At 45.7% G+C, this 18,264-nt stretch overlaps 1 protein-coding gene across 1 annotated transcript in view; it reads right to left on the bottom strand.

Annotated features, from left to right (window-relative positions):
• TMEM233 (transmembrane protein 233) overlaps window positions 1-18,264 on the bottom strand; it is a 126,845-nt gene that overhangs the window by 49,733 nt on the left and 58,848 nt on the right. Inside the window, exon 2 of the mRNA XM_073582848.1 lies at window positions 3,838-3,972. Within this exon, the coding sequence (XP_073438949.1) occupies window positions 3,838-3,972 (135 nt within the window). The remainder of the gene's footprint in view (window positions 1-3,837; window positions 3,973-18,264) is intronic.

The following is an 18,264-nucleotide window of genomic DNA, read 5'->3' as shown; positions in this document are numbered from 1 at the left end:
CCCTGCGCCTAGCAGCATGGAATTTGAAAGGGGGTTATTGAAATTGAGAGGATTCTCAAATAATCTGATTGACACTCTGCTACAGAGTAGAAAAGAATCCACGACGAGGATTTACATTAAAGTATGGAAATTTTTTTTAGCTTTTCACCCTGCAAATCTTTCCAGCGAAATACCTATTAAAGCTATTCTAGAACTCCTGCAGAAGGGCCGAGCGTTGAGACTCTCAGGTAACACCCTAAAGGTCCATGTATCAGCTCTAGGAGCTTTATATAAACACAACGTGGCAGGTAATAAATGGGTGGCCAGGTTTATTTCGGCTTGTCAGTGAGCGAATCCAGTCCACATCCCTCAGCTACCAACATGGAACCTTAGGCTAGTTTCACACTTGCTTTTTTTTGCAGCGCGTTTTTCCCGCAAAAAAACGCATTGAAAAAACGCATACATAAGCATACAACTGCTGCGTTTTTTTCAAGCATTTTTATGAGCATGCATGAAAAAAACGCAGCGTTTTTATGCGTTTGTATGCGTTTTTAGCGCGTTTTTACCGCGTTTGCGTTTTTTTCCAACATTTTAAGGTGGCCCCTACACTACCCAAACCATGACTTTACTAACCCTAACCCTGACCCTAACCCTAACCCTGACCCTAACCCTAACCCTAACCCTGACCCTAACCCTTAACCAAATCATACTTAACCCTAACCCAAACCCTAAACCCTAACTAACCCTAACCCTAACCCTAACCCTGACCCTAACCCTTAACAAAACCATACTTAACCCTGACCCTAACCCTAACCCTAACCCTGACCCTAACCCTAACCCTAACCCTGACCCTAACCCTTAACAAAACCATACTTAACCCTAATCCTGACCCTAACCCTGACCCTAATCCTTAACAAAACCATACTTAACCCTAACCCTGACCCTAACCCTAACCCTGACCCTAACCCTAACCCTAACCCTGACCCTAACCCTTAACAAAACCATACTTAACCCTAATCCTGACCCTAACCCTGACCCTAATCCTTAACAAAACCATACTTAACCCTAACCCTGACCCTAACCCTAACCCTGACCCTAACCCTAACCCTAACCCTGACCCTAACCCTAACCCTAACCCTGACCCTAACCCTAACCCTGACCCTAACCCTAACCCTAACCCTGACCCTAAACCTTAACAAAACCATACTTAACCCTAATCCTGACCCTAACCCTGACCCTAATCCTTAACAAAACCATACTTAACCCTAACCCTGACCCTAACCCTAACCCTGACCCTAACCCTAACCCTAACCCTGACCCTAACCCTAACCCTAACCCTAACCCTGACCCTAACCCTTAACAAAACCATACTTAACCCTAATCCTGACCCTAACCCTGACCCTAACCCTTAACCAAACCATACTAAACCCTAACCCTGACCCAAAACCCAACCCTAACCCTGACCCTGACCCTAACCCTAACCCTAAACCCCCTTAACTAACCCTAACTCTAACTCAAACCCCTAAATTCCATGGTTAAAAAAAAAAAACGCATATGCAAAAAAACGCTTACATGAGCATGCCAGTGCGCACATATGCGCATCCATAGGCTATAATGGCCCTTTTTAGCGCAAAACGTGCGCATATGTGCGCATGCGCTTTTTTTCAGGGCCAAAAAATGCAACATGATGCGTCTGGAAAATCCAATCGCACACCCCAAAAAAACGCAGCGCATGAAAATCGCATACATGCGCTTACAAGCGCGCAAGTATGCGCACCCATGTTAAAGATAGGGGAAAAAACGCATGCGCAGGTTAGCGTTTTTTTCCAGCGCTAAAAAACGCAAATGTGAAACCAGCCTTAGCTTGGTCTTTTATGCCTTCACTCAGGCCCCATTCGAGCCCATAAATTTGGCATCAATGAAATGCCTTTCATTGAAGACTGCTCTACTAGTAGCACTAGTCTCGGCAAGAAGAGTAGGTGATCTCCAAGCCCTGTCGGTAGATCCCCCATTCCTGTCAGTGAGCCAGGACAGACTAGTATTAAAAATGGACACGTCTTATCTTCCCAAACGAGCTACTAGGTTTCATAGATCCCAAGAGATCTGCCTCCCCTCCTTCTATGAGAACCCGGTAACACCAGAGGAGGTTAAATTCCACACCTTAGACGTGAAGAGAGCAGTCCTAGCCTACCTAGATAGGACCAGTCCCTGGAGGCAGAGTAGGGCTCTTTTTGTCTCCTTCCAGGGTAACAAAAAGGGGTCTAGAGTTATGAGAAGCACGCTGGCCAGGTGGATCAGGGATGCAATCACAATGGCATATTCGACAAAGGGAGCAGACCCTCCACAGGGTAAAAAGGCACACTCTACTCGAGCCATATCATCCTCCTGGGCAGAGAGGGCGAACGTCCCAATTGAGCTAATATGTAAGGCTGCAACTTGGTCTTCTCCATCTACGTTTTATAGTCACTATAGACTAGATTTATCCTCCTCCTCCGAGGATTTGGCCTTTGGTAGATCGGTCCTTAACACGGTGTGCCCTCCCAGGTGATTATCTCTGAAAATCTCTCAGTGGGTGCTGTTGTGGCGAAGAGAAAAAACCGGATTACTTACCGTTACCGGTAATACTCTTTTGTAGAGTGCACAACAGCACCCGCTCACTTCCATCCCTTAATTTATAAGTTTACACGTGGTTCTCTTTGGTGGTGGAAAATGGAATTAGAGTTTAATATGTAGATATGTATAGCAAATGTATAAATGTGTATAGGTGTGAATCGCTGACCTAGCAAATTGACTAAAACATGTATGGCGGTTCCTCTTTGTTCTCTGTAATCCAAACTGAGGGAGCGAGGGGGACCGCCGCATTTATCTCTCTGTAGGTTTCCTGTTCCTAGGGACTGATCCCCTCTCTCAGTGGGTGCTGTCGTGAACTCTGCAAAGGAGTATTACCGGTAAGTAATCCGGTTTATCTCCCTCAACAGCCCCACTCGCCATATGGCCATCCCACTTTATTCCTCCGCAGCTCCGCACTCCATCTGTGTCTCGCTCTCATTCTTTATTCTCATTTGCACAAGGAAAGACTAGAAGCAATGGGATGAAACTGAATGGGAGGAGACACAGATTAGATATTAGAAAAAACTTTTTGATAGTTAGAGTGATCAGTGAGTGGAACAGGCTGCCACAAGAAGTGGTGAGTTCTCCTTCAATGGAAGTCTTCAAACAGAGGCTGGACAGACATCTGACTGGGATGATTTAGCGAATCCTGCTTTGAGCAGGGGGTTGGACCAGATGGCCCAGGAGGTCCCTTCCAACTCTACGATTCTATGACTCTGTGTTTCTATGATTCTCTCACACACAGCTCCGCTCTTCACCCATGTCCCGCACTTTCTCTCTGCAACCCGCCAGTGGGCGGGGCCATGTGTAGTGGACATGGCTTGATACATACACACACTCAGCTTTATATATATATATATATATATATATATATATATATATATAGATATGTGTGTTTTGAAGAGTATTTCCTTTGAAAACAACAGCTCATGTTAAAATCACATGGCAGTCGGATAGCAATCACATTGCATTCGGATGTAAATCGGATGCTAGGTGTGAAAAATTGGATTGTTGCATTACACTTGTCTGACTTTGCAGGAACAAAGTCGGACAGATTTTAAAATTGTTAGTGTTACTCCAGCCATATCATTGCAGTCTATGTCCCCATGGGGAGTTACTCTAAATGCTGTTTTAGGGAAATTCAGGCTGAATCACCTATACTCAAGGCGAAAATGACAACAGAATCTATGTTTATTTACATTGGGTCTTATTGTTAAAATATTTAAAAAAAAAAAACCTTTAACATACCGTTGAAAAATGAACAAAACAGTATGTTGCAATAACCAGTAGACCAATGATTATAGATGCAATCGATACGTATAAGGCATTTCGTCCCAACCTTCTTGATCCATCGACATCGCCATCATTATAGCTGTTTAAGGCCTGTGGTATTGAAAACAAAATAATTGAATTATTTAATTGATACATAGAAAGAGATAATAAATTAGGTAAATCAGGAGCAATCAGACAGAAGAGGACCCTGTGCGAGAACAATATATGGGTCCTATGCAATTCAACAGCTCATCATATTGCACAATCACACCTGCTTTGGAGGCAGAACTGTTCTCCATTACCCCTTGGGACCCTATGTGGCTGCCAAGGTTGCACTTATTGTATATCCACCTCTAAGATAAATGATAGATAGATCTGAAACAGTTACACAGGTTTCTTAAATCTAGCTATCTAGAATTGTAAGAAAATTATTTGCATTTACCTACATTTCTGTATTGATTTATAAAATGTGTTCTGATTGTACTCCAAATCTTAATTATAGATGAACAGAATCTAGTTAAACTAATCATTCACATACAGTGTCATGTCTTTTATTGAGTACATTGAGTAATCATCAAAAAAATGCAGGGGGATAAAGTAAGTGACCCCTTCAATTTTAAATCATGTACACTGGCATGTAAAAGTTTGGACACCCCTGGAAAAAATTACTGTTATTGTGAACAGTTAAGTTGAAGATGAAATGATTTCTGAAAGGCCATAAGTTAAAGATGACACATTTACTTTGTATTTTAGGCAAAAAAAAACCACTTTTATCTTTTACATTTTAAAAATTGCAAAAAGGAAACTGTAAATTCAAAAGATTGGGCACCCCGCATGGTTAGTACCTAGTAGCACCCCCTTTTAAGAGTATCACAACTTGTAAACACTTTTTGTAGCTAGACAAGAGTCTTTCAATTCTTGTTTGAGAGATTTTCATCCATTGTTCCCTGGAAAATTCTTCCAATTCTGTGAGGTTCCTGGGTTGTCTTGCATGCACTGCTGTTTTGAGGTCTAGTTACAGATTTTCAATGATGTTCAGATTAGGGGATTGTGTGGGCCATTGTAAAACCTTCAGCTTGCTCCTTTTGAGGTAGTCTATTGTGAATTTTGTGTTTAGGATCATTATCCATTTGTAGAAGCCATCCTTTTTCTCTACTTTAGTTTTTTTACAGATGGTGTTGTATTTGCGTGGGTTTCCTCCGGGTACTCCGGTTTCCTCCCACATTCCAAAGACATACCCCACCAGGGACAGTGCCAATAATGTCTGTAAAGCCCTGTGAAATTAATGGTGCTATATAAATGAGTACAATAAATAAAAATAAATAAATTTCATTGAATCCATTCTTCCTCCTAACCCATGAAATGGGCAGCTGTTTTTTTCGGATAAGGTTAGAGAAGGTTGGGTTTTTATAAAGCTGGAAATTTTTATCAGCTGCCCTTTTCTAACGATGATAGTGAACAATCCATAACCCCAACAGGCTAATTAACTTCTGAAACCTTGGTCAAAGTTACCTGAGCACACAAACCTCCAAGGTGGCCAAACTTTTACATCGGTCCATTTTCCTTTTTATAGTTTTTAAACTGGAAAAAAAAATAACTATAATACCAAGCCCGAGATTTAGTAATGAACAGGTGTAAGCCAGATACCCTTATTAATAAAATGGTACATAAAGAGTTAAATAAAGACATACACACACATACACACAGTCACCAGCCTATGTAGGATCATTAACATAATTAACTTACATATGCTGTAAGAAAACAGCAACAGTCAGAAATCTGCATGAAATGCAATATCTGTTTGTCAAAAAATTAAAAAAAAAAATAGCGTATACTCCCACATAATTTTCATAACCAGCAGAGGGAAAGCCAATGGCTGAGGGCTGATGTTATATTTCTGGGAAGGAGCCAATAGACATAAAGGTTCCCAGGCTATTAATATCAGCTCACAGATGTTTGCTTTGCCTTTACTGACTAGTTTAAAGGAGAATCCCAGAAAAAAATTGACATGGGGTCCCCCTATAAAATTGAACAAGCAAAGGCTAGCCAGACAGCTGCGGGCTGATATTAATAGCCTGGGAAGGTGATATGTATATTGGTACCCCCCAGGCTAAAAATATCAGCTCTCAGCCACCCCAGAAATAGCGCATCTTATGAGTTTTTTTTTTCTCTTTTCCGCACAGGTTAATTAATTTTATGCTTTGCTAGTCTGGACTTTTATGAAAGTGTCAATACCAGATACAGTTGAAATCAGAAGTTTACATACAGTAAATAAAAAGACACATTTGCATGTTTTTATCAATATCTGACATGAAATCAGAATAAACTTTTCCTGTTTTAGGTCAATTAGGCTGGTTTCACATTTGCGTTTTTTTCGCGGTAATTTAGCGCTAAATAGCGCATGCGTTTTTTTTTCCTATACTTTGCATGGGATGCGCTTATGTGCGCATACACATGCGTTTGTACGCGTTTTACCGCGCATGCGTTTTTTTGCGGTATGCGCTCGGGCGCACAAAATGCAACTTGTTGCGTTTTTTGTGCGTCCGATTTGCCTCAAAAAAACGCATGCGCGCGCAATGCGTTTTTTTACAGCAAGACACCCAATATAAGTCTATGGGTGCGCATATGTGCGCATTGGCATGCTTATGTATGCGTTTTTTTGCACATGCGTTTTTTTTTTGTTAACCATGGAATTTAGGGGTTTGGGTTAGAGTTAGGGTTAGTTAAGGGGGGTTAGGGTTAGGGTTAGGGTTAGGGTTAAGTATGGTTTGGTTAAGGGTCAGGGTTAGGGTTAGGGTCAGGGTTAGGGTTAAGTATGGTTTGGTTAAGGGTTAGGGTCAGGGTTAGGGTTAGGGTCAGGGTTAGGGTCAGGGTTAGGGTTAAGTATGGTTTGGTTAAGGGTTAGGGTCAGGGTTAGGGTTAGGGTTAAGGTTAGTGAGGGTTTGGGTTAGGGTTAAGTATGGTTTGGTTAAGGGTTAGGGTCAGGGTTAGGGTTAAGTATGGTTTGGTTAAGGGTTAGGGTTAGGGTCAGGGTTAGGGTCAGGGTCAGGGTTAGGGTTAGTTAGGGTTTGGGTTAGGGTTAAGTATGGTTTGGTTAAGGGTTAGGGTCAGGGTTAGGGTTAAGTATGGTTTGGTTAAGGGTTAGGGTCAGGGTCAGGGTTAGGGTTAGGGTTAGGGTTAGTAAAGTCATGGTTTGGGTTAGTGTGAGGGGCCACCTAATGTTGGAAAAAAACGCAAACGCGGTAAAAACGCACTAAAAACGCATACAAACGCATAAAAACGCTGCGTTTTTTTCATGCATGCTCATAAAAATGCTTGAAAAAAACGCAGCAGTTGTATGCTTTTGTATGCGTTTTTCAATGCGTTTTTTTGCGGGAAAAACGCGCTGCAAAAAAAAGCAAGTGTGAAACAGGCCTTAGAATTACCATAATTATTAATATTTGCCAAATGCCAGAATAATGAAAGAAAATGTTTTTAAGGCATTTTTATTACTTACTGCAAAGTCAAAAGTTTACAAACATTTCATTAGTATTTGCTACCATTACCCTTAAACTGAATGATTTGGGTCAAACGTTTGGGATATCGTTCCACAAGCTTCTCACAATAGTTAGTTGGAATTTAGGCCCATTCCTCCTGACAAAACTCGCATAACTGATCCAGATTTGTAGGTCGTCTTGCTTGCTCCTGCCTTTTCACCTTTGCCCATGAATTTTCAATAAATTTGAGATTAGAGCTTTGTGATGGCCATTTCAAAACAATGACCTTGTTAGTCAGAACACTGTCCAAAGGTCAGCAGCAGAAGATCAGAAGCAAAGGGAAAATAACAAATGGGTAGTCAGAACACAGTCCGAGGGTCAGGAGCAGAAGATCAGAACTTATAGCACAGGGATCAGGCGAACACACACCAGAGGACACAAGCTTTTGACTGGCAGTGATCTGGGCCAGACAGCTCACCTCCCAGTCTCAGACAGATCAACCGAGCTGTCAATCAAAGCACTGACAGCTCAGCACACCCCAGCACAGGATAAGATGACAGAGCTGTCCATCACTAAGTGCCAGACACACTGAGCAGAGAAATCATGACAGAATGTATATGTAACAATTCTGTAGGTACTAAGGAATCTGATAGCGTGGGACAAAACCAGTCTGAGAACAAAGCTGCAACAAAAAGATGTGTTTAAACAAAACAGAAATGCAAACAGAACTTACACAGATATTCCTGCAATTGTAACGAGTTTCTCAGCACAATATGGTAAATCACAGCAAACTGAAAAGTACACAGAACTAACACAGATAATCCTGCAAATGTAACGAGATGCTCAACACAATATAGTAAATCACAGCAAACTGAATAGTGGGACGCGACCGCTAACAAGAACCAGTACAGAAAGGATATGATACAGGACTGCTTGAGACACTTAAACGAGCAAGTCCATTAAAGATATCAGTGGGTATGCATACAGTACTTAAACGTGGTTATCCAGCAAGAGGGTAGTGGAAATGCACACAGTACTTAAGCAAGGGAGTCCAGCAATAACTTACATGTGGGTATAGCACTTATTTGTGGGAGTTCAATAATACGTAGAAGAAGCGTAGACAGGGGAAGGTCTCTAAAAGTACCTTTAAGGGCTGAAAAGTCCCGCTCAAGTCCCGCACCACAGCCCAATAGACGTAGTCCAAAAGATATAAAGTTACACTTCTTACTGACCGCAGCAGCTTCTGAGGCAAGAGACAGCAACCAAGTATTCTGGTCAATAGGTAACCCCGGTCAGGATCCAGGAGTACACAGATATGGAAGGCAGCTGAACGAGGCGAGAAAGACTGCCAAGTAATAAGCAGCAGAAGCAGCGAGTTCACCAGCACAACGGGCTGAAGCTCTGGAGCCAGCAGCACAAAATACTCAGGCAAGGAGGGACACATGACCTAGACTTAAAGAACAGGACAGACAGGAAGTTCCATGACAGGGCGAGATACAAGACTCCAACTTGGATAAAAGCAAACAGGCACAAAGGAAAGTCTGGAATCCTTACAGTATGGAATAACACTATCCACATATGAACAGTGGAAGAGAAGTATGTGACCAGAATGAAAACTCATTTCCAGCAGATGATACTGATATGATATAACAAGAAACACAACAAGATGGCAAGAAGCAAGAACTTGATGGCCACGTCCACATCCATACAATCATGGTTGCAGATTAGAAAAATTATTTTTTATGCTCAGTGCTATCAGAGACAAGACATGGGTGCACAAGATTAGAAAACTTTATGCTTACGCACGTGACTCTGTAGGTACGTGTGCCAACTGGGGGGTGGTCCCTTTTTTGCCATGAACAGACTGGAGACAGAAACCGATGCATGTTCAATAAGTCCTCTTCATTGGCCATCCTCCCGACGACCACAGCAGCGCGACAGCTTCTGTACACACAGGCCCGGGTACCTTTCACCTTCTCTTTCCTAAATTGACGTCCCTTGTGGTTCTTTTGCTGTGGCTGCCCTTGGCCTACCACCACAGCGCTTCACCTGTCTGAGTCTGTCCGTCTGGTATCCCCTGGCTTCCTCTGTCCTGTGGCTCTCCTGTCAGGGCCACCCACCCCCTGACTGTTTCTCCTTCCAGTCCCTCCCAGAGTTCTTCCTCTCTGTCTCTTCCCTCTTCAGTCTCCAGCTCTGCTGAACTCCTCCTCCTGGACTGGCTTTCTTCTGGAACTCTCTCTGCCTTTTTATTCCCCTCCCTGAGAATTCCCCTCTAGAGCCCCTGTAACTCCGCCTACCATGACTGTGATTACCTAGCCTTAAGCTGCTGTTAAGCCCTTTTCGGACTGCTCTCTGCCTCCTTTGTGTGGCCAAACTTTAGTATTGCACCGTCTCACTTTCCTGCTGTTCTTGGTCTACCCCTAGTGGCCAAACCCAGTACTTTACCATCTTTCACTGTCTCTAGCTGTCTTCCCACATACATATACACCAGTTCACGTAATTACTTCTGTTGCACATTTTGCATTCACCTTCCTGCTGCAGATAGGTCCATAGGTCAGTCCACTTCCCTACAACTCCAACAGATACAGTTGCAGATTTGAAAAATGTGTTTTTACATAGAGTATTATCAGAGATATGGGTGCATAAGAGTAGAAAAATTAATGTTTAAATGCAGTACTATCAGAGACATGGGTGCATAAAAGTAGGAACATTTATGTTCACGCACATGACTCCCATAGACACAGTTGCATATTTGAAAAATGAGTTTTTATGCACAGTACTATAAGAGATATGGGTGCATAAGGGTCCCGTTACATTTAGCGATGCACCAGCGATCCCGACAACGATACGACCCGGTCAGGATCGCTGGTGCATCGCTAAATGGTCGCTAGTGAGCTGCCAAACAGGCAGATCTCACCAGCGACTTAGCAGCGGTCGGCGGCCGTCACTTACCTGTCAGACGTGGCGATGAAGACGTCCTCCCGCCCGCGTCCACACGTCGCTCATCGGCGCCAGCAGGAAGCCGCCGATGAGAAACGGCCAAGGACGTTCTCGCGCAATCAGCGATAGTCAGCGGTGGAGCCGGTCGGAGGTAAGTGTCACATATAGCGATATCGCTAGCAATATTGCTGCTGCGTCACAAAATCAGTGACGCTTTGGCGATATTGCTAGCGATATCACTATGTGTGAAGCCCACTTAAGAGTAGAAAAACTGTTTCTATTCACAGTACTATCAGAGACATGGGTGCATAAGAGCAGAAAAATTTGTTTTCACGCACATGACTCCCACAGACATGGTTACAGATTAGAAAAACTTTTGGGTACACACAGTACTATCACAAACATGGGTGCAGAGATCACATAGAGTCTTTTTTTTAAAACTGCGCACACACAAAATCTAATGCTGTCCCTCACTACAGCTGTGTCCAGTGTAATATTGAACCAGGAGACAAAGGTCCAACTGGAGGAGGAGGTAGAGTAGGTGGAAGAGGTGATGATGGATTTTTTTTAGCTTTCCTTCTTAATTTTTTTTGTGATTCTTTAGGTTTTTTTTTTTTTATGGAACTGACTTAAAACAACTTAGAATTAGCAAAACTAAAACTACCAATCTAGAACCAGGCCAGGAGGCATAGATCCAAGTGGAGGAGGACGTGGGTGTGTAATTTTAAGTGGAGTAGGCAAGGGAGGAGTAATTCAACACTGGTTTTTTTTCCTCATGTTTTTTAGTTTTATTTTCTATGGATTTGGCTCAAAATAACCTGGAATTAACAAAACTAAAAATAGAAATCTAGAATCGGGAGGCGTAGGTCCAAGTGGAGGAGGAGGTGTACATGGCTGTGTAGGTGGAATAGGCATAGGAGGTGTAATTTAACACTGTTTTTGTGTTTGTTTTTTGTATTTTTTATGGGACTGACTTAAAACAACCTAAAATTAACCAAGCTAAAAATAGCAATCTAGAGCAAGAAGGTGTAGGTCCAAGTGGTGGAGGAGGTAGATGTGGCAGTGTAGGTGGAGTAGGCAAGAGAAGAATCATTTTGCACTGTTTTCCTGTTTATTTTTACTTTTTTTTATGAAGCTGACTTAAAACAACATAGAATTAAAAAACTAAAAATAGCAATCTAGAAGCAGGAGGTGGAGGTCTAAGTGAAGTAGGTTGATGTGGTGGTGTAGGTGGAAGATGCAAGTAAGCAGTAATCCAACAGTGTATTTTTTTCAGGGAACTGATTTAAAAGAACATAGAATTAAAAAAAAATAAATACCAAGCTAGAACACCAGGGGGCGGAGGTCCAAATGGAGGAGGAGATGGAAGAGGTTGAGGTTGATGTGGCAATGTAGGTGGAAGAGGTAGCTAACAGTTTAATTTTTGGGTTTTTTTTTGGTGAAGCACGCAAAACAAACCGATGGCAAATTGAGCACTGGCTGGCTGACGCTGACACAGCTGTCCAGTCAACCAAAGGTATGGACAAATCCTGTGAGATCCACACCTGGTTTATTTTAATGAATGTTAGATTCCCTATGTTGGCTGTGCACCGATGGATACACCTGTCTGTGATCACACCCCCTGCTGTGCTAAACACATATACCGATAGCACATTTGCCACAGGGAAAACCAGCACCTCCAACGCATAAAGGGCAAGCTTGTGGCCTCATGTGGGTGCATGTTTTAGGTCTAAGGAACTGCCAAAAACGCTCCACCCTAAAGAAAACTTCCAACAGATAGACTCTGGTGGTCAAGGTGTCAGGAAAAATTGTAACAAAAATGATCAAAATAGCACATACAAGACAATATATAATGTGTTAAGCATGTTAGGCACATCTTTCCTCCTGGGGATACATGCACATGTTGCAAATTTGTTGTGGATTTCAGCAGCGTTTTAACAGATAGATATGACTTCAATAGGCCATTGTGCGGCGAGTCACTATAGTAATATTAAGTCCCAAAAATGGAGAGAAAGAAAACTATAGCAGTGAGTAATGTAATACTACTTACTGGATAAGTAAAGGGAGGTCAAACGATCCGAGGTCAGGTCCAGGAAATGGCACAGTACAACAAGGGGTAGTCAGAGACAAAATCCAATTCACGAGCCGTGGTCATGATAACCAGTAAGGCAATATAGTTTACAGGGAACAGGCAAAAGAGAAGTCAGGTCTCAAGCAAATAGCCTAAGTCAAGGAAGGGAACAAAGTCAGGCTGGGTCAGGCGCAGAGCACAGAGTGATCAGACTTACGCAGGCAACAGCAAGTGTATGATTGACACAGAGTAAAGGAGCTAGCATGCTTAAGTAGAAGACTACTCAAGGAAAGTGAACAGAGATGATGCAGCACAAACCCAGCTCAACCCCTACACAAAGTAACATATCAGACAGGTACAGAATGGAGATCGTGAGAGTACCCCCCTCTTCAAGAGGGGGCCACCGGACCCCCAGGTTTCCCAGGAAACCTCTGATGAAAAGCCTGGACCAACCAATCAGCCCTTACAGCATGAGCTGGAACCCAGGACCTTTCCTCAGGTCCATACCCCTTCCAATGTACCAGATATTGAAGGAAATTTTGGACCATTTGGGAATCAATGTTCCTTTGTACCTCATATTCCAAGTTTCCCTCGATAGACACAGGATGAGGCGGGGGCGAGGAAGACAGAAAAGGGGGAATAAACTCATTCAACAATGACTTGTGGAACACATTAGGAATACGGAAATACCGAGGGAGCTTTAATCGGAAGGCAACTGGATTGACCACCTCCAGAATTTCATATGTACCTATGAATCAAGGACCCAACTTCAGCGAGGGCAACTTCAATCTAATATTCTTAGAGGATAGCCATACCTTATCTCCCACTTTGAAGGCAACCCCAGATGAGTGCCTCCTATCGGCCTTCCGCTTCTGCCGAAGCTGAGCCACCCCGATGTTCTTTTTAACCCTCCAGACATACCCCAGCTCTTGAATGGTGACATCCACCCCAGGACATCCAGAACTTATTCTGGAGAACTCACCAAGATGAGGATGAAACCCGTAATTGCAGAAAAACGGAGAGGTTCCCGTGGACTTATTAACCTGACTGTTAAAGACAAACTCAATCTGAGGAAGAAATGATGACCAATTCTCCTGCTGATTGGCAACAAAACATCTTAAAATGTGCTCCAAAGACTCATTTGTCCTCACTGTCTGACCATTAGTTTCAGGGTGATAAGCAGAGGGGACAAATCAATCCCCCATCTTTTGCAAAAATCCCTTCAAAATCTAGAGACAAATTGTACATGCCTATCCGATATTATATTTAGAGGAATCCCATGCAAAAGTACGACATCTAATATATACTTACCTTGTAATGTCTTCACATCCTGTTCCGTCCAGATGTGCCAGATCCCAGAATTCCAAGCGGCGGAAGTTCACTGACTGCCATATTTTACCTCACAAATGTACCTCTGCAATCTCCTGCTGTAATGTCAGTATTGTCTTTTGCGAGAGCACATGGGGTACACAGGTCAAAGAAGAGATGACATGAGAGGAGAAAACAGCAGATGGGAGAGAGAGAAAGAGCATAGGGGTGAGAGAGACAGAGCGCAGGGGGGAGACAGCTCAAATGGGACAGCACATGAGGGAAGAACACAATATAGGAAGGAGAGAGATAGCAGACAAGGGGGAAAGCATATGGGGTAGACAGGTCAAAGAACAGAACACAGATGGGAGAAGTCAGCACATGGGGAAAGAGAGAGTGGATAGGTGGGTGAGCACTTGGGGGAGAGATTCTCAGCGCTGGAAAGCCTGCCCCCATCGTGACATTACCGCCTTAGCATCGGACCTCCATCTAGTGAATAATAAACAGTTTAGAGAGAGTTTCAGCATTGTTTGCTGAAGTGATCGACTACCACCCAAAAATCAGCCATCCCGTCAGACAACGGTAAATCTGAAATGAAATCCATGGACAAATGAGTCCATTGTCTTTCCAGAATTGGCAAAGGAGCCAATTCCCCTGCCGGCCGGCAATGCTGTACTTTAGCGCGTGTGTGGGAGAGAGGGTCCCCGTCGAGTGTCCAGGTCGGAACCAAGGGGACAGTCACCTGGGTTCCGAGGGAAGCTGTTTCCGGGGAACAGAGTTCAGGGACGGACCGTGGAGACTGACAGGTGGACTGGGGAGGAGCCAATATAAAAGGGGCGTGGAACAAGAGTCACAGGGAGTCAGCAGAACGAGACAGAAGGAGCAGGAGATCGTGGGAGAGACTGAGAGCCAGAACGACTCACCAGAGCCAGGAAGGAGGCAAGAGACAGGAGAGATACTTCCCCTGGACACCAGTGGGACGGCGCCGAGACGACCGTCCGAGAACCGCTGCCCCACGTCGACCAGCGGCCGCCGCCCCACATCGAACAGCGGCCGCCGCCGACTTCTTCCAGCCCGCAGCCGCTGCCTTCTTCCAGCCTGCGGCTGCAGCCTGCCCGCGGTCACCAGCGGCCGTTGCCGCCTCGCTTCTACCCGCGGCTGCGGCCTGCCCGCGGACACCAGCGGCTGCTGCTGCCTCACTCCAGCCCACGGCTGGGGCCTCTCTCCCACTGCCCGCAGCCGCTCTGTCCTCACCCGTGGTCGTGGCAAGCCCAGTGTTGTCGGCGGCCACCACTGTCCCTCTCCGATCTGTGGCAGGAGCCGAGCCTCTGCTTGCCGCTGATTCCCCGTCGCAGCTGCTAGCTGCACAGGTGGCCTGTTACCCGCCACCCCGCATCACTGTCTCTTGGCCCTGTCCAGGGGCTGCGGCAGAACGCTCGAAGACTACACCAACTCTTCAGCAGCTGGGCCCAGCGGCTGCTCCGCTGAAGAACCACCATCCAGAACGCCATGGGACGTCAGGATGGCTAAGTTGACTATATAGTTAAGGATCCGTAGTTGGCCATACCGCGGCCCTATAGTGACCGGCTCTCGCCGGATGTAGTTGAGATCTACTCTGTGTTTACTGGTATTGAGCCCCTGTGAGGGCAACCCTTGTTACCCCTTTTGGTCGGTCAGGCCGAGCATGAGGAAAGTCACCTCTAGGCCTATAAACGTTATTACCAAAAGCACCAAACCTTCTCGCGACTCGTCACTGCATCCTGCGTACCTGCTAGTACCACATTTGGCGTAGTCGGCAGGATGCAGTCTCTGAGCGCGGACTGTAATGGGGTCTACCAAGCTGGGGTACCTCTTTCAGTACCACCCTGTGTTTTCGGAGGTCCGCTCTGCGTTGGCTGGAGTCTGAATGAATGACGCTGGCTGGAATCCCTGGGTTACATGGGCGCATATAAAAGATCACTGCTTCTCCATGTATTTCCAGTCTGACACTTTACTCACAGGACACAGAATATATCACACAGATACAGAGGGCAGGCCAATAGAAAAGCGGCAGGCCAGACATGCATTACAAAAGCCGCAGGTGGCCGGAGCCTGACAATGTTTACTGTGGAAATTACAAAGGTGGGGGGAGGGCGGATAAAAGGGGAATGCTGATGCATTAGGGACATGCATCTCACATACAACCTATTATCCATACATATAACTGCACAACATATTCTGGGTGCTAAGTGGTTCTGTAACACGTAACACGGCTCCCCTTTTCAGCGACACGATCGGCATACACAGTCTGATCCTCAACGGATCGGTTTGGGGATGACCGAAGTTTATGGGGTTGGTACAAGTTCCATTTGTCGACTTAGTCCATCGGCGTTACCATTTTGTTTGCCGGGTCTGTGGTGGATGGTGAAGTCCAGAGGTTGTAGGGCTAAACTCCACCGCAGCAATCTGGCGTTGTCTCCGGAGACCCGATTAAGCCAAACTAGGGGATTATGGTCCGTTAGGAGGGAAAACTGTCATCCATACAAATATGGTTACAACTTCTTGAGTGCCCATACTACCGCCAGGCACTCCTTCTCGATGGCCGCATAGTTTACTTCACGGGGCAGTAGTTTCCGACTCAGGTAAGCTACCGGGTGTTCTTGGCCGTCCGGCCCGACTTGGCTCAGTACTGCCCCCAATCCAAACATAGAAGCGTCTGTATGAACACGGAAACGTTTAGTTGGATCGAGTGCGGCCAATACCGGGGTATTGGTGAGGACGTCCTTTAGTTGGCGGAAGTCTTCCTTACACTCTGAGGTCCTGGTTACCTGGCGGGGTTGGTTCTTATGGGTCAAATCAGAGGGGCTTGGCTACGCTGCTGTAATTGGGAACGAATTTCCTATAATACCCCGCTGTCCCTAGGTTTTAGTGCGTGGGATGGGCCATTTGGCTATGGCCTCCATCTTGGCTGGTTCGGGTAGCTGTTTCCCACTTCCCACCCAATGCCCTAAATACTGAACCTCTGCTTTGCCCACATGACACTTGTTTGGGTTCAGGGTGATTCTGGCCTGGTGGATCCTGTCCAATGCTGTCTCTAGGTGATTTAGATGCTCTTCCCATGTCGCACTGTAGATGGCGATGTCGTCCAGGTAGGCACAAGCATAGTCCTGGAGACCATCCAGAAGCCGGTCAGCCAGCCTTTGGAAGGTCGCCGGGGCATTCTTCATCCCGAATGGCATAACTCGAACCTGGAATAAGCCATACGGGGTGAAAAATGCCGACTTGGGAATAGCGTCAGGACTAAGGGGAATCTGCCAGTAGCCTTTGCATAGATTGATGGTGGTCAAATACTTTGCCCCCGCCAGCCGGTCTAACAACTCATCCACACGCGGCATGGGGTATGCATCCGTCACTGTTTTCTCATTGTGCTTACGATAGTCTACACAAAAACGTGTAGTTCCATCCTTCTTGGGCACTAACACTACGGGGGATGCCCAGGGACTGACTCTTCAATGACCCCTAAACGCAACATCTCTTGTATCTCTTGTCGCATCCCCTCTCGTACAGACTCAGGGACGCGGAAGGGGTTTTGTCGCAGGGGGGTCTGATCCTGGGTCTCAACCTTGTGTTGTGCCAGGCGAGTGTACCCTAGTCTCCCTGAAAACATCCTCTGTCGCTGCCTCAACAACTCCTCCGCCTGCTGTCTCTCCCGGGGGCCTAGGTCTTCACCCAAGTGTACCTGGTCCCATGTTTTAGAGTCCTTTCCCCTAAGACATCCGGCAAGTGAAGTCTGGCTAAATCCTCTGCTTCAGGTTCACAGATGGCCACTACCTCTTCAGGGCGCTCCCGGTAGGGCTTCAGCATATTCACGTGGAACATGCGGATAACCCTGGGGTCGTCACAATTGGCGACATTATAGGTTGTGTCGGCTATTTTCCCCACTACCTGGTAGGACCCCTGCCATGCAGCTTGAAACTTATTCTGCTTAGTGGGCTCTAACACCAGGACCTTCTGTCCTATTTCCAAAGTGCGCTCTCTGGCCCTCCGATCGTACCATATGCGCTGGCGCCGCTGGGTCGCCTGCATGTTCTCACGTACAGCCTGAGTCAGCTCCTGTAGGCGGTCCCGGAATTCCAGCACATAGGGTACAATAGGTACCCCTTCTATGAGGCCATCCCCTTCCCAGTGTTCCAGCACTAAGTCTAGGGGTCCCCTTACCCGTCTCCCGTATACCAGCTCGAACGGGGAGAACCCCGTGGATTCTTGGGGCAGCTCCCGATATGCAAACAGGAGGTGTGGCAGGAATTTCTCCCAGTCCCTGTAGGTCCTGGTAAAAGTCCCAATGAGCTGTTTTAATGTCCCATTAAAGCGTTCACACAACCCATTGGTTTGCGGGTGGTACGGGGCGCTTCTAATGGACTTTACGCCGCCAGCTTCCACAGTTGGTTGGTCACCTCTGCTGTAAACTGGGTACCCTGGTCCGAGATAATCTCCTGGGGAAATCCAACCCGTGAGAAAACCTGGAGCAGGGCGGCCGCCACTGTCTCTGCCAGTATGTTAGGTAACGCAACTGCCTCTGGATACCGTGTGGCATAATCTACCACTTTCAATATATACTTTTTCCCGGAT

This window comes from Dendrobates tinctorius, unplaced genomic scaffold (assembly GCF_039654945.1).
Source record: "Dendrobates tinctorius isolate UK_male_01 unplaced genomic scaffold, ASM3965494v1 ptg000073l, whole genome shotgun sequence".
Taxonomy (NCBI): Eukaryota; Metazoa; Chordata; class Amphibia; order Anura; family Dendrobatidae; genus Dendrobates; species Dendrobates tinctorius.
The sequence above is the reverse complement of the archived record's forward strand: the minus strand, read 5'-3'. Positions and strand labels throughout refer to the sequence as shown.